The sequence below is a fragment of the Diadema setosum genome, chromosome 1 (genome assembly GCF_964275005.1).
Source record: "Diadema setosum chromosome 1, eeDiaSeto1, whole genome shotgun sequence".
NCBI lineage: Eukaryota > Metazoa > Echinodermata > Echinoidea > Diadematoida > Diadematidae > Diadema > Diadema setosum.
The window spans coordinates 10,189,587-10,204,247 of NC_092685.1; the positions used below are offsets into that span (position 1 = coordinate 10,189,587).

The 14,661-nt window shown below is 39.7% G+C and overlaps 2 protein-coding genes across 2 annotated transcripts in view; one reads left to right on the plus strand and one right to left on the minus strand.

Annotated features, from left to right (window-relative positions):
• The window catches only part of LOC140226677 (WD repeat-containing protein 27-like), a 21,806-nt gene extending 15,692 nt beyond the window's left edge, over window positions 1-6,114 (plus strand). Inside the window, exons 21-23 of the mRNA XM_072307120.1 lie at window positions 1,081-1,183; window positions 2,209-2,307; window positions 2,925-6,114. Coding sequence (XP_072163221.1) covers window positions 1,081-1,183; window positions 2,209-2,307; window positions 2,925-2,975 — 253 coding nt within the window. The 3' untranslated portion in view covers window positions 2,976-6,114. The remainder of the gene's footprint in view (window positions 1-1,080; window positions 1,184-2,208; window positions 2,308-2,924) is intronic.
• LOC140235854 (vitamin D 25-hydroxylase-like) lies at window positions 5,172-14,385 on the minus strand. The gene is made up of 5 exons (XM_072315854.1): window positions 14,282-14,385; window positions 9,408-9,661; window positions 7,826-8,685; window positions 6,604-6,850; window positions 5,172-5,359 (listed from the first exon to the last, which is right to left on the minus strand). Exons 1-5 carry the CDS (start codon window positions 14,383-14,385, stop codon window positions 5,172-5,174), a joined length of 1,653 nt encoding a protein of 550 aa, XP_072171955.1.
• Window positions 14,386-14,661: the final 276 nt, after the last annotated feature.

Consider the following 14,661-nt stretch of genomic DNA (forward strand, 5'->3'; position numbering starts at 1 on the left):
CCGTCTGTACGTCCGTCCCGTTTTGTTTTTGTCGATATCTCAAGAACCGTGAGGTGGTTTTGCATCAAACTTGGTATGAGGGTATATCCTGGGGGGATAATACTTTGTTTGGATTTTAGGGTCACGGGGTCAAAGGTCAAAGGTCACAGGTTATTTTGTGAAAAAAAGGTTGAAATTTCATGTTTTTTCTCCATATCTCGCAAATGGTTCAAGGTATCTTCATGGAACTTAGTATATATGCATGTACCGATGGGCAGTGATTATCTAGGGAAGTTGGGGGTCATGGGTCAAAGGTCAGGGGGTCAAAGGTCAAGGTCAACTCCTCAAAATATCACTGCTTTCCTTATATATATATATATATGCAATGCCTGAAGGATTTTTTTTTAACTTGATGTATGCATGTATAACCCAATATATATTCTGTGGGAAGTTTCTTGCCAAAAGGTCAAAGGTCAAAAGGCCAAAGGTCAAGTGAAAGTGCTAAATTGCACTTCTTCCTCCATATCTCAAAAGTAACTCAAGGTATTATCATGAAACTTACATATTTATGCATGTTCTACCTAACAGTGATTCTCTTTGGAACTGTGAGGTCAAAGGTCAAAGGCCAGGTTTAGATAATACTATTTTACCATTTGATACTGAAATTATACTTTTTCTCAATACCTTGAAATTTACTCAATGCATAAACTTATAAAAGGATCAAAAGTCAAGTAAAAATCATCAGTTCCCCCAAATACCTGCACTCTGACATTTTAATCATTCATCCAATTGAACCTAGTTCTAGGAAAGTGAACATTCAGCACATTTGTGGCAAACCTGTCATTTCAGTATTTTGCCAATTGTGTGAAACTTTCATCACACATTGTCAAGACATTGTACTATAGACCTATTAGGAGAAGCATGCATTATGGCGGAGGCATACACCAGTCGCCGTAGCGACATTTCTAGTTTATATATCTTTTTCTATATCTTTTTATGCAAATTTTGACTCTGCAAATATGAATGATACATTGCATTCACTGACACATATCCAATAGTGAACCCAAATGATTGCAGCATATGTTTGATGTTGTTTTACAGATGTGTGAAGCACTTTGAGGGACATATGAACAGATCCCATCACTGTGGCTTGTGCTTTAGTCCCTGTGGCAAGTACATCACCACTGGGGCAGAGGATAGATCGGTAAGCTATGTATTCAGCTGTCTTCAGAACCAAAACACTGTATAAAATACAAGCCTTTACAACCTTTATTTCAAGCTAAGATGAAGGCATGGATTCTGTAAAGAAATTGTTTCTTGCTGTTATCATAATGATTCCCAAGTTGCCTTGACCAAAGGCTGGCATTCCTACATCTGAGATCTTGGAAGTATGACATAGATTAATTTAGCAGAACATATCTCATAGACAAATGCACGGAGATCACAAAAGATGTCATAATTCACGACAAATGCAGATTTCCATAAATTTCTTATTTAATGTCAGTGGGAAACATGAAAAGCCTAGAATTACAAACCCTGCTAGGGACCAAAGGAAATTATAGAGTTATAGGATGAATGACATTTCAGAAGGAAACTTTGGTCCAAATTAAATGGATTCAGCTTTGTTTATATTACCATTCTTACACCTAATTCCTTCCATGTGCTTAGGTTGATTAAAAAGGTTGATATACAATGCATGTAAAAGTGAATGGACATTATGAGAATGAGGAGGTCCATTTTAGGGCCAACATTTATCCAAGAGAAAAATTCACTCCATGGGCGGCCTTGCAAACATTCAAAGAACACTTAAAAATTGTCACCTGTCATGTGTCATTTTTTCATTACTTACCAGACCAGATTTCACATGGGATTTGAATATGGCATACAACTACTGAGTACAGTACATTTGCTAAGTATAGCATGAGCTGTAGAGGCATGAAGATTAATTGTAGGATATCAAACGTTCCCATGTTTTTCGTATAAATTCAGAAATGTAATTAAGCACCACATTTTCAGTAGGATTTCTGGCCAATACTTAATTACAAAAATTGCCTCTATGCGTATACCATGATACAGTATGCATATGCCTATTTGTAAGCCCCTGTCGTGTTGAATCTCAAACTGCATTAAGGGCAGTAAGTGAGATCAACACAGCATGAATCAGTTACTGATGTCTCTGTAAAGACTTCCTTGTGATACATGGCATCCACCTTTTATCATTGACTATAGGCCTATGTGTATGACATTAGAGGAGGAACATACATCAGGAAGCTGTCAGGTCACACAGAGGTTGTGTCTGATGTGGCTTTTCATCCTCTATACCCAGAGGTAAGAATATTGATACTGTTTAAAAAATAAATAAATAAATAAATAAAGTAAAATGAATAAATAAATTTTTGTATGCATGAAAATTTTGCATATTTCATGAGGAGCAAAGTTTCAGGAAAGTGAAATGCACACAAAAGTGTTTGCCTACACAATGTAGTAAATGGCTTCAGGAATGAATGCATGCAATCATCACTCAAAATTCTCTTGTGAAGAATAAGTTTTGAAGGTGTTGTACAAATTCATAGAGTTTGATATTGATAGCATCTTCCTCACTATCTTAGCAGAATATTGTTTGATATGAATTTATTTCTCTCAGATAAATTGAAAGAAGGGAACTTGCCTGAGTTTAAGATGTCATTCATATTTTGCAAAGTATTCTTTTGAATAATCGGATGACTTGATAACCTTCATTTCTGTGATTTTTTTGTTTCATTGCATTGTTCTTGGAAACTCCTCATTGAGATATTTGTTTGTGAACATCACAGAAACAAATGATTCTGGATCAAAGGAAAGCAGGTTTACGATGAAACAGAAATTTAGTAGTAGAACTTATAAAAAGGATCAGAGCAAAAGCTGAGATTAGTTACCTTGCAACTTTATTTTGAACCTGCCCATAGATTGTAACAGCCACCTTGGATGGCAAACTGCGACTCTACAGCGACAGATGACAGGAGCATCAAAGGAGCACCAGAACTGAGCTCATCAATCATGTAGCACCGAGCAGAAAATAGTCGTCATAATCATAATCAGGGGAAAGAGCAAGAGGGAAGCAGAACAGGAGGAGGAAGAAGAGTGAGAGGCAGAGGAGGAGGGAAGAAGAGCAAGGAGGAGGAGGAGGAGGCGGAGAGGAAAAGAGAAGATGGTTCAATGTTTTGACAGACGTCTAATCTTTCATTCCTTGGCACTTGTGTGACATGAATTCAAACGATGGAGCTCCCAGATGACACTTGCAGTGCTGTTCATATGGTTGTTGTTATTGAATTGTGGCTAAATTGTGCCATATGACAACTCTCCCAGACACACCACCACGTAGCATGACTACTGTTAAGTATTATTAGCATTGCAACCAACCACACACCATCTTGATAATCTTGGAATATTAGACCCTCATTAATCAGCTCACTAGGGTCTGCAAAATAGCCCCACCCATTAAATCATTGTACAAATGTGAGACCATTTAGAAACATAACAAAATGGCAAGATTAAATGTTGTACACTAAAACAATGATTACAATTTCATTTTCATTTAAGATGATGCACTCCTACAACCCTGCTAAAATATGATAATTCTGACTCACACTCTGGCAGTGTTGTGAAGTGTCTCACTTTATGCTATACATCCATATGGCTTATTCATATCCACATGTTATTGATGCAAACTCTGTAGTCTAACTGGGGAATGAATGGCATGGGTTTCCACCATCAACTCATCACAGATCAACTATCATCATTGCAACTTCATTGACTCTGTTCTGTTTTGCAGAGAGATAAGCCGATTTAAGGTATCATTGCCATCATATATGTGCCTTATTTGCAAATGAAAGAGTAGAACAGCTTGATCATTTGAATTCTTGTAACTGCTAATTGGTTGCAGCTGTAAACTGCAAGACTCTACTGATGAAATATTTGGTTTAATTACCTCGCATGGTCCAGCATATAGTATTATCAAAACAAAAACAAATCATGGTGCAATCTCTCGCTGAATGGTAAATCTTCTGCCATTTCAGGAATAAAGACCATTTACTACATGATTGTATTTGTTTTAAAGGGTGTGTACAGTTCTGGTCGAGGTGAGGATTTAGCTTTTAACGTTTTGCGAGATATTCAGAAACCACTCTATGAGATGTCAAAGAGCATGCAATTCTAAAGGGTATCAAAAGTTTATTTGATGAAAATCGGTTTTGAAATGGCTGAGATATCCAAAAACAAGGTGAAACAAAGAGATCCTAATAAAGTTGTGGCCTGTCGCCTTTTATTATTATCACTTTGTTGATATCTCAGCCAATTCAAAACCAATTTTCATCAAATACATGTTGAATCCTTCTTAAAATTACATGCTCTTTCAAATTTCATAAGAGGTTTCTCATTATCTCACTTAGACATGTTCAAAACATGAATCCCTTAACTCAACCAGTACTGTACATTCCCTTTAATACAAAACCTTGGATATTCACAAGTGCTATCCCAAATATAGTACAGTAATAATGTCTATATCTCAGGAAGGGCAAATAGTACAGTTGTAGAAGGAAGTGATTGATATAAATTCTTGATACCAACTGATTTGAGGATGCACTGTTGTATTTTGAGGTAATTTGAATTGTACACTGCTTTGTGCAGAAGACTTGCCTGTGATGCATCTATTACATATATATTCGTGATGAAATTACCAGTAAATTGACTGCCATATACAGAATATAGGAACATAATGTACAGGGAACAATCAAGTACCTAGGACAAGTCCCTTTCAGAGAGTTAGGCAAGCAAGCAAGTAATATGCCCTGCCTATCGTGCATATTTGACATGTCATTGAATTTGAACCAAAGATTTCAAGATAGAGATGAGTACCTGTAGATTTTTATCTACTTTTACTAGGCCTTAACAGTTCCTTCTATTGGTACTTACTACTGTAATGGTCAGAATGTTTATGATTATGCTGAAATACTTTTCTTTTACTCCCTCGTAAAATGTAGCATGATTTTATATTGTACTTTACACATTTGCAAGCCTGTAATACAGAGAGTAATGACAATGTTTCAAAATGTGAAAGGCAGAGCTTACTAAACACTGCGTTGCAACTGGCTATCTGTGAATAATGGTAACTGTTTGTAAGCTATATGGCTACAAGTTGATTACTATTCGCTTCTTCATTCGGAGTGCCTCGCCTCTGCGCAGATTTTGAAAGGGTAGGGACTGTGAGTAATGCCGGGCCGACCCCACCTGCCAAGAGGCCGCTCGCCTGGCGCCAAGGAGATCCTAAAGCGGTGGAAAATGTGAGTGAAGGCCAAATACAGCTCCATACGTGCAAGCTGCTCCCCAACGCAAACCCGGTGACCTGATAAACAACAGAGGAGTTTCACAGAATATGTTGACCTTCTCAGAACAGCTATCGTAAAATGCTTCAATCAAACTTATTAATCATGTTACAGACAGGGGTGAGAGAGTTAAAAATGCTAGAAGTCGTATTAGATATAGTTTGAGTTTGAGTTTATTTTACTTCACCACGGGTCACTCACTTCAGCCAATGGCTGTTCTTCTGTGAGTCCGTGAAGTAAAAACCATACAATTACAAAATACAACATTTTGAGCATAATATAGGAGCACCATTGATTCCAAGACCCCCTTTAATCTGCGAGGCTTCAAATTGACCAACACCAATATTTCCCCCCAGTGTCTTATTGCATTTTGTTTCAATGGATTCGTTTCCAGGATTAATGATATGAAAGCGATATGAAAATGTCTGCGATTCCATGCAAAATCAACAAATTCTTCCTCGAAATGACTGTAACAGTGGCTGCCGTTTCTGCGATCTTTTTTTTTTTTCTTCTTCCAGTCTTAGTTCCGTACTCGCCAATCAAAAGTATTACTGTATTATGGTTACTTTTTAGTTTCTGCCTTAATATGTGACCAAATTTTGCGTCTTGATGCAGCCACGTCGAAGAACCGAGTTAGTGTACAGAGTTATGATAGTCAATGCTGGAAGAGGAATAATACTGATGTGAGACTTATTCTATGAGAGGGCAACTAACTTGGCATCAACATCGTGCCTGTGGGAATGGCGATGAATAAACGCATGGTAAAATCTCCTTATGGGAAACACTCTTGTTATTGCATTCCTTTATTTGTTTATTCAGTTGTTAAAAGAAACAGAGCAACGAGTGTCGTGATTTTTTTTTTTTTAACTACCTCTGCGAGTGTATACCTATTCAAAGAAGAGGCCACAGCAAATAATCCTGATCGATCGTGTTTTTAATCTCTTTTTATACAGAATCTGAATACACACACACACACACACTTACACGGTATATAAACATCTGAGAATATCTCGACTTCATTGACATTGTAGTTGCAAATTTAAGGATTAAAGACCATCTTAAATTGTGACTTTCAGAAGTAAAATTCTTTCAGGTGATTTTTTTTTTCCTGTCGAACCCAACGTTCTACCGCCACGGAAGCCTTCAAAGATGCCGCATTCATTCTTTTTCTGTTTCTCTTCTGAATAAAGGTTATCTAGTCCATAGGAAATTGCGTAGGTACATCAAATTCTACAACAGATTCATTTAATCCTATGATGCTTACCAATTGAAAATGGCATGAAGGCGTCGAGTCGCTTCAGTTTCCCGTCGTTGTCTAGGAACCGTTCGGGCTGAAATGTCTCTGGATCGCTCCATGCTTCTGGATCCATGTGCGATGCGTATATATTAGCCATGACCGTGGTCCCCAGCGGTAGGCGGCTACCGTTGGACAAAGTGACGTCACAGGTGGTTGCATGAGGAATGGCCACGGGAATGACGTTTCCCAGACGGAGAATCTCCTGAAGAACTGCCTTTGAGCGATAGAAAATCAAAGCGTGTATTTATTTGATGCAAAACGGATTCATTATTGATGCTACTGTCAATTTCATCCTCATGACATTTTAACAATCAGTCACGCTGGTTGCGTAACAAATACAACAGGCTTTATAAGTTCTGTCATATCAATTTTAATAACTCAAACATTTTTGAACGGATTTGGATGAAATCATAAGGAAAAGTGGATGACACCAGGAGCAGACGATTAACTTTTAGCATGATCCGGATCACCGTCTGGCTCGAGGATTTATTTATTTATTTATGTATTTTTTTTTTGTGTGTGTGAAGGCTTTTATGAATATCTTTAAATGTAACAGTATCAATGTGGTTCCAAATCATAAGAGTATATTTTTATGGTCAAGGAATCTAATATTGCAGAGGTTATGAATGCACAGCGTTGTATAGGATTACAGTATGGAATGGAAAACTGAATGTTCTTGAAAATGAGGTGCTTAGCGGAGGTCTGCGCTGTCCGAGTTCTTTTCTAGTTTGAACGTTCCACCCCCGGCGTTCCACGGCCGGCAAATGAAGCACGCGCCGATTTTTTTTTTCAATGTCACCATAGCCACTATAGTTGTTTGAATTGTTATCACAATACATATGCTATATGATACTCATTACTGTTGTCATTATCTCCTCGATGAGATAGGAGAGTGTACGAGAATCTCATTCAAAGAGCTCCCTTCAATCATCCCACCTTCCATGGTTCCTAGCATCGGTCTCCTTTAAAGCTTAGCAGAAATCGTTTTTATTATTCCCATGTATGTGTTTGTTATTATATTATCAAAGTTACCATCGTACCTCCTGCGATTTTTGCAGGTCTTCGCAGATTACCGCGAAATTTAGTGCTTTTTTCATATTATTCACTTTTGCACGTTTTCTTTGTGTTATATGTACACTCATGCTGCAGCACAATTACATTTTGGTAATGATCGTAGAATACATAATACCTGTGTGTACGGCAGACGATGTCGGTCTCCCCAAGATGGCAGGCGATCGATCCCCACCTGCGCGTCCATTTCCTCCTGCACCATCGCCTGTATCTCTGGATGACGAACCATGAACACCACGCCCCACATGACACCGGCGTGTGTCGTCTCCGCCCCGCCGATGAACAGGTCTGTGGCTACATACGTCACACTCTCACAGATATCATCATCATCATTACCATCGTCGTCTTCGGTCACACACTGTACATCGAGTTCAGACAACGCCCTATGTTCCCTTTCCCCGTGATTGTCCACAGAGTGGTTCATCTCGTTCTTGTCGTCGCATTCTGCCATGCATTTAGGTTTGATATCATCTGCCTGCGACGCACCTGATGATTTTCCGCCTTCAGCGATGAGACAAAAATCGACAAATCCCTGGGTCTTTCTACCAATCCCCCTCTGCCTCTCCCGAACCAGTGCCCTGACAAATTCGAAGATGCCAGCGAAGCCCTCGAGAACTGCTTTTTGTGACTTAAGGGGCAGGTGCCAGAGTATTGGAAAGAAGTTCACGGCACTAGCGCTTGAGAGGTAGTGAAAGAATCTGTCGGCCATTTGGAGTAGATGACGGAAGTCTTGATCATCGTAGGAGTAACTCTTCCCGAAGCATATAGAACAGATAACATTGCAGAGAGCCATCTGAACAACTCTTGAAATGTTGACTGGACGACCGCAGCTTGCTCCCAGAAGCGATATAACGTTTGCGATGTCTCGTGTGATCATGGACTCGATGCCCGCATCAGATTGCATGAGATGCCGCATCATTTTCTGCCACACTTTTCGATGAAGCCGCCATTGTTGACCCGGCTGTTCGTTGGCGATACCTTTGGCAAAGGGGGATGAACAATATCAGATAGGATAATAAGCATTGGCTATCTTGCGAGTAATGCTTGACCTTCTCGACATAATTATACATATGATAAGACAAAGTTGATTCATAATTATTTTCACCATTGCCATTATTGTTATCTTTATTGTTATTATTGCTCTGAGTAGGCCTACATTACGTGTACTGTTATCATCGGAACCGTTCATTTTCAAGCAATAAGGATCCAGAAGGCATTCTAAACACATCCACGCACAACTTTGCTTTTCGTGCAACATTGTGCAAGGGATTGTAACATGATTTTGCCATAATTGTGCAGTTATGACAGGGCTCGACATTAACTTTTTTTTTTGTCTCTAGTGGCCCGTTTGGGCCAATAAAATCTTTACGTATGAAATTTTGGTGGCCCGCAAGAGAAGGATTGTACAGTGTATATGAAAATCTATTTTGAATTTTATCTGGCATACCCCATCGGACTACTGAAAGAAAGCCGTTATGGAAATTTGGTAGCCCGACATCAATTTTTAGTGGTTCCGGACCATCGGGACACCGCTAATGTCGAGCCCTGGTTATAAACCACTTCTTCCTCATGGAAAAGAAGCAGAAATATTGATCAAATAGAGCATTAATTGTTTTGCTTCATTCTCTAATCTTCTAAAGAGTAAGTTGGTTTTCCCGATCGGAAGTAATAAATTGATAGAAAAAAGAGCATGGAGCAACCTCGACCATCGTTGACCTTGTTCAGCATCCATATGGGTCGGCCGTCGAAACTCGCAGCCTTGTTGACGAAGGCTTCTCTGATCACGTCGGCGCCGTTGAGAACGACCAGGGTCTGTCCACCAATCTTCAAGGAGAACACGTCCCCAAAGCGGGTCCCGAGGTTCAACAGACTTTGATGGAGCCGCCGACAATCGAGGAATGGAAGATATCCCAGAACTGGCACGCCAGTTGGACCCCAGGGAAAACGGCGTCTCCTTTTGGAGTATTTTGATATGGAGGATTTACTATCGTTAAAACCAGCATGATTCCTTTCATAAGCGGCTATATTGTAGAGATAGGTGGGTTGTCCTAAGTCAGACCTTTCCTCAAAATAATAAAACTGGAAACTTCTGGAAAATTATTACTGGTATAAAGGAGAAAACAATATTTCCAGTGAATTTATTCTGACCCGCAAAAAAAAAAAATAAATAAAAATAAACAATCCGTTATTCTCAGTAAAAAAGGGGATCGGATTCTCGAGTGCCATGGGGTTAGTTTTTCATTTCTTTTTTTTTCTTTTTTTTTTTAACTTTGAGGTATGTTACCATTAGATTTCATGCACGATATTGGGGGACATTCTTCAACCATGCAAACTTTCATGACGTTTGCAACAAAAAAAAAAAAAGAAAAAAAAAGGGATATACGACCTTTAGAGAGTTAGGAAAACAACTGATTATAACAGTAAATCATTATCATCAACATGGTATATTATATCCAATCAATATTCTACCAAAACTCAGAACTAATTTTGTCAAAGAAAATAAGATTAAAACCGGCCTAATAACGTATAACCACATTGCATATTTCTCATTCTGTTCAGGTTGAATTCGCATCTCGACAGTTTTCGCAGGCACGTAACACAAACGGGTGGCGTCACTATCGAGATGCAACCTTCCGCAAGGATCACAGTCATGATGTCACGGAGATCAAAAATATAACTCCACAAGCAGAAATATTAAGTCTGAACATGAAGTGTTGTCGTGATAAAAATATCTGTTAATATGTTATAAACAGCAGGTAATTATTGCAAATACTTTGCTTGCAGCAGCATGATTTCCACGGACCAAACGGTAGTGGATAATTGAATAGTACCTTTTGTGAATAATTCTTGTTATTACAACATTGTCTATAAGATCGGCAATCTGTCTTAGCTAGAAATCAATCTTGTAGGTATAATGATAGAGCTCTGTAGTTCAAGTTGGCCAGGTTGGTGGTCGTGAATACAGTACTACATGCACATGCAGCTAACATTCGTTTTTATTATGAGAACATTATGAGAACATGAATATTTCAATACTTAAATACATAAACCCCCTATACTGTTATGGAAGGGGAATCACCTTCGTTCCACCTCCATAAGACGCACACGCGGGTCGAGGTGACAGATACATGACTCTGGTACATACGATGTACTCAGTTTTCTTTTTTACTTCATGGACTGAAAAATTGGCAAATATTCCACTTATTAGTGTACATCAGACCGTTGATTCATTTCGATTATAAATATCATACGCAAAAGCCTTCTCGTGTGTGGTGTGTGTGTGTGTGGGGGGGGGGGAGGGACACATTCACAAACTTACAATACGTAGTACAATATGATACACAGTGAAGATGTAAGAGCGGATCGAGCAGTGACATATATACTACTATTGCACATAGCCATTCATACAACACGTGCATTGTTCCTATACTCATATTTCTCTTACTCTTTGGATTCAAAATATGCTAATATTCCACCAAAGTGTGCACCAGATCGTTCGAATTTCAATTCTAAAAATGGAAAAGCTTCCACGTGTGGGAGGGGGACACACCCTCCCCGCACCCTTAGGGCCTGTACCTCCATAAAACTTTGGGGCCCTACGCAGTGAAGACGCACACAAGGATCAAGAGGTCACAAGTCATATATAATACCACGATAGCCATTTACATTTCCCCTGAAAATTCAGTTTTCTTACTGTTGACTGAAAAAAAAATTGCAATTTTTTTCCACCAAAATTGTGCACCAGATCGTTGCATTTCGATTCTAAAAAGGCAAAAGCCCCCTCATCTAATGATGGCAGGTGGATATCCCCGAGTGGATGACCCGACCAACACACATCCCTTGCTCGGTCGATCGCTGCGCTCCCTCGCTTGCGTGAAGTCATTCTTTTTTTTTTTTTTTTCCAGCACAAGAGTATACACTAATAATTTCGCCTTCATTATTTCCGTCGATCGGGGTCATTCCACGAGACCGACAACCACGAGTCATACGACCCACGATTTCGACACAAGGCAAATAAGGTCAACGAGTTCGACTCTAAGCAAACAAGGCCCATGAATTCGACACAAAGAAAAACAAAAACAAAAAAGGTCCACGAGTTCGACATTATATCACGGGTGTCGGTCTCGTTGGCCTTGTTTGCCTATAGTGTCGAACTCGTGGGCCTTGATTGCTTATTGTCGACCTCGTGTGCCTTGTTTGCCTAGGTCTGGATTCATGTGCCTTCTTTGCTTAGTGTCAAAGTCATGGGCCATGTGACTCGTGGGCTGTATAACTAGGGGGCTGCATGACTCATATAGGCTGCATGACTAATGGGCTGTATGACTCGTGGGATGTATGTCAAAGTCTTGACGTGCATCCCTTATAACCCCCCGCCCCCAACTCGTTACACAAAATCGCCGCTTCTGATCTCAAACAAAACCATCTCTTCAATACATCATTAGATATCATAAAATAATGACTATAATATGCAAAATTGAAGTTCATACACGACAATATGATCATGTTTATATGCTTACAGGGGCGGATCTATAACCTTTTTTCCAAGGAGGGGGTTTCAGGGGCTGAGCTGGGTATTGCGAGGGAGCGTAGCGACCGAGCCCGAGCGAGCGAAGCGAGCGGGGGGGGGGGGGGGGGGGAGGGTGTATCCATAGGAGGGGGTATCCCTCCTCCCACAGTAGGGAGATTTTTCATTTTTAGGGTTGCCGGCTTGCGATTTTAAGCATACTTGCATGCCCCTTTTTTCTGTTTTTTTTTCCCCAAATAATTTGGGGGGGGGGGGGGGGCTGCACACTGGAACACTTCTGTTTTGTTTCGTTGTTGTTGTTTGTTTGTTTGTTGTTGTTGTTGTTTTTTTTTTTTTGGGGGGGGGGCAAAATCTCGACGGGGGGCACATTCATTTGACGGTGTGAGATCCTCGGCGAGGGAGCGAAGAGACCGAGCCGGGGGGGGGGGGGGGGGTGTGGGAGGGGTAACACCCCCTCCCACGGTATAGGGTCTTTTTGTAAAAACGGAGTACAAAAATCGCGTTTATAGAGCATTTAAAAGCAATTTTCTAGGGAATTACACAGTGGAAAGAATCATTGCGAAGGACTATGATTATAACATACGGGGTACGTTATTTTATGTAACGGTGTGAGATCCTCGGCGAGGGAGCGAAATGACCGAGCGGGGGAGGAAGTGGGAGGGGAATACCCCTTCCCACGGTAGGGACTTTTTGTAAAAACAGAGTATAAAAGTCGCGTTTATAGAGCATTTAAATCAAATTTCTAAGGAATTAAACATAGTAAAAAAATCACTGCGAAGGACTATGATCATAACTTATGCAAACTATTCATTTTACTTTAAGTGCGGACAGAGCGAGCGAGCCACTCTCACTTTGCCATTCGTCTGAAATGTATTCATAAAAGCTAAAACGTAATCGCATTGTTCGAGCAATAACAATTATTCTTATATCACTAGAAAGCATAGAAGAAAAGGAAAAATGTAGGGTTTACTAAAGTTATGTTCCACGGGGCACACTAGAGGACGCGAGGCTACCATCTTGATATACGCTAAATTTACTCATAAGTAAATATTAGTGTAATAACAATGTATATTGTTAGTGTATTATAATTTTCGCTCCGTTAGGGACGAAAATTTTGCATTTTTGGTTATGAAATTGACAACATTTAGACAAGAAAAGTGCCTTTATCTTCATTTTGGTCATAAAATAATTGATTGATTATTTGTTTGTTTTTGTTTGTTACTTGGCAGCCCAAGGAGCCGACCCCCCCCCCCCCCCCCCCCCGTAGATCCGCCACTGGCTTACAGTGACTTGTGTGTTTACAAGTACAATGTACGTACAAAGACTAACAGTAAATGTCGAACTAAAGTACAGCGACCGTGAGCACTGGCTGAGTCATTAAATTACTTGTCCCATCCAACACACACACATTAGACAAGAAATAATTAACAGTGATTAGTTCGATGCATTCATTAGTATAATATTGGTTGATAAATACAGGAATAATTCACCTCACTTAAAACATTCAGTTTCTTGTCTGGAAGCCAGGACAACGATTCTATATTGCGCCACAAGAATCGACCAACTGTGATAGAAATACCAAACCCTTTAACTCATGCTACCTGTAATGTGCAACATCTGATTAAACAGAACCGTCATGTCAATACGCTTTGGAAGACGTCTTGATAAAAGATAATTGAATAAAAAGGTACGGTGGCATAAATTTGTCGATAACACTAATCACACTTTTTTTCGGGCGTAATATCAAATTCACCTATCATAGACAAAATCGAAGGGCAAAGGAAGACTTGCTTATGCATTAGATTAATTCTTTAGCGAACATCATAATTTATTACCGATAGTTTTCAAAAGCAATAAAATACAATAACAAAACCAGTGTTTCTATAGTGTAATTTTTTGTTTTTGCCAGAGGCCAATATTATTCTCATAGATACAGTTTGTGCATGACCTTTAATAGTTTAATTAGTCGACTAGACGTCAATCTTTATATCGTGCAGCCGCAATGCAAAGTTCATGAACGTGGAGGGATGCGAAATGATTAAACCATACCTGTAAGCATGGAGGCCTAACACAACGAGAAGGCACAGGAGAAGAATTAGCACCACTGGCGAGAAGTTGATCGTCTTGAAGCAAAGTGAAAAGATCAGTGACATGTTGACTAGTAATTTAGTCGATAGTCATCGGGCTGACCACGATTTCTGATCAGATGAAAAGGCAAAAGGCTAGCTGTCTGAGATTGGATGTAGCTACGGAAGAAAATTATTCTGTAGTCGCTTCACATGTGTTTGAATACCAGTGTGACGAAACAAGACAGTCGTAATGCCAAGAAGTTCTAATTCCCTTTTGGCTGAGAGTTACTGCCTGCACAGCTGACCTCATTTTTTAACGTTCATAAAATTTAGAGCATGCGTGACCATCGGAGCCTCTTT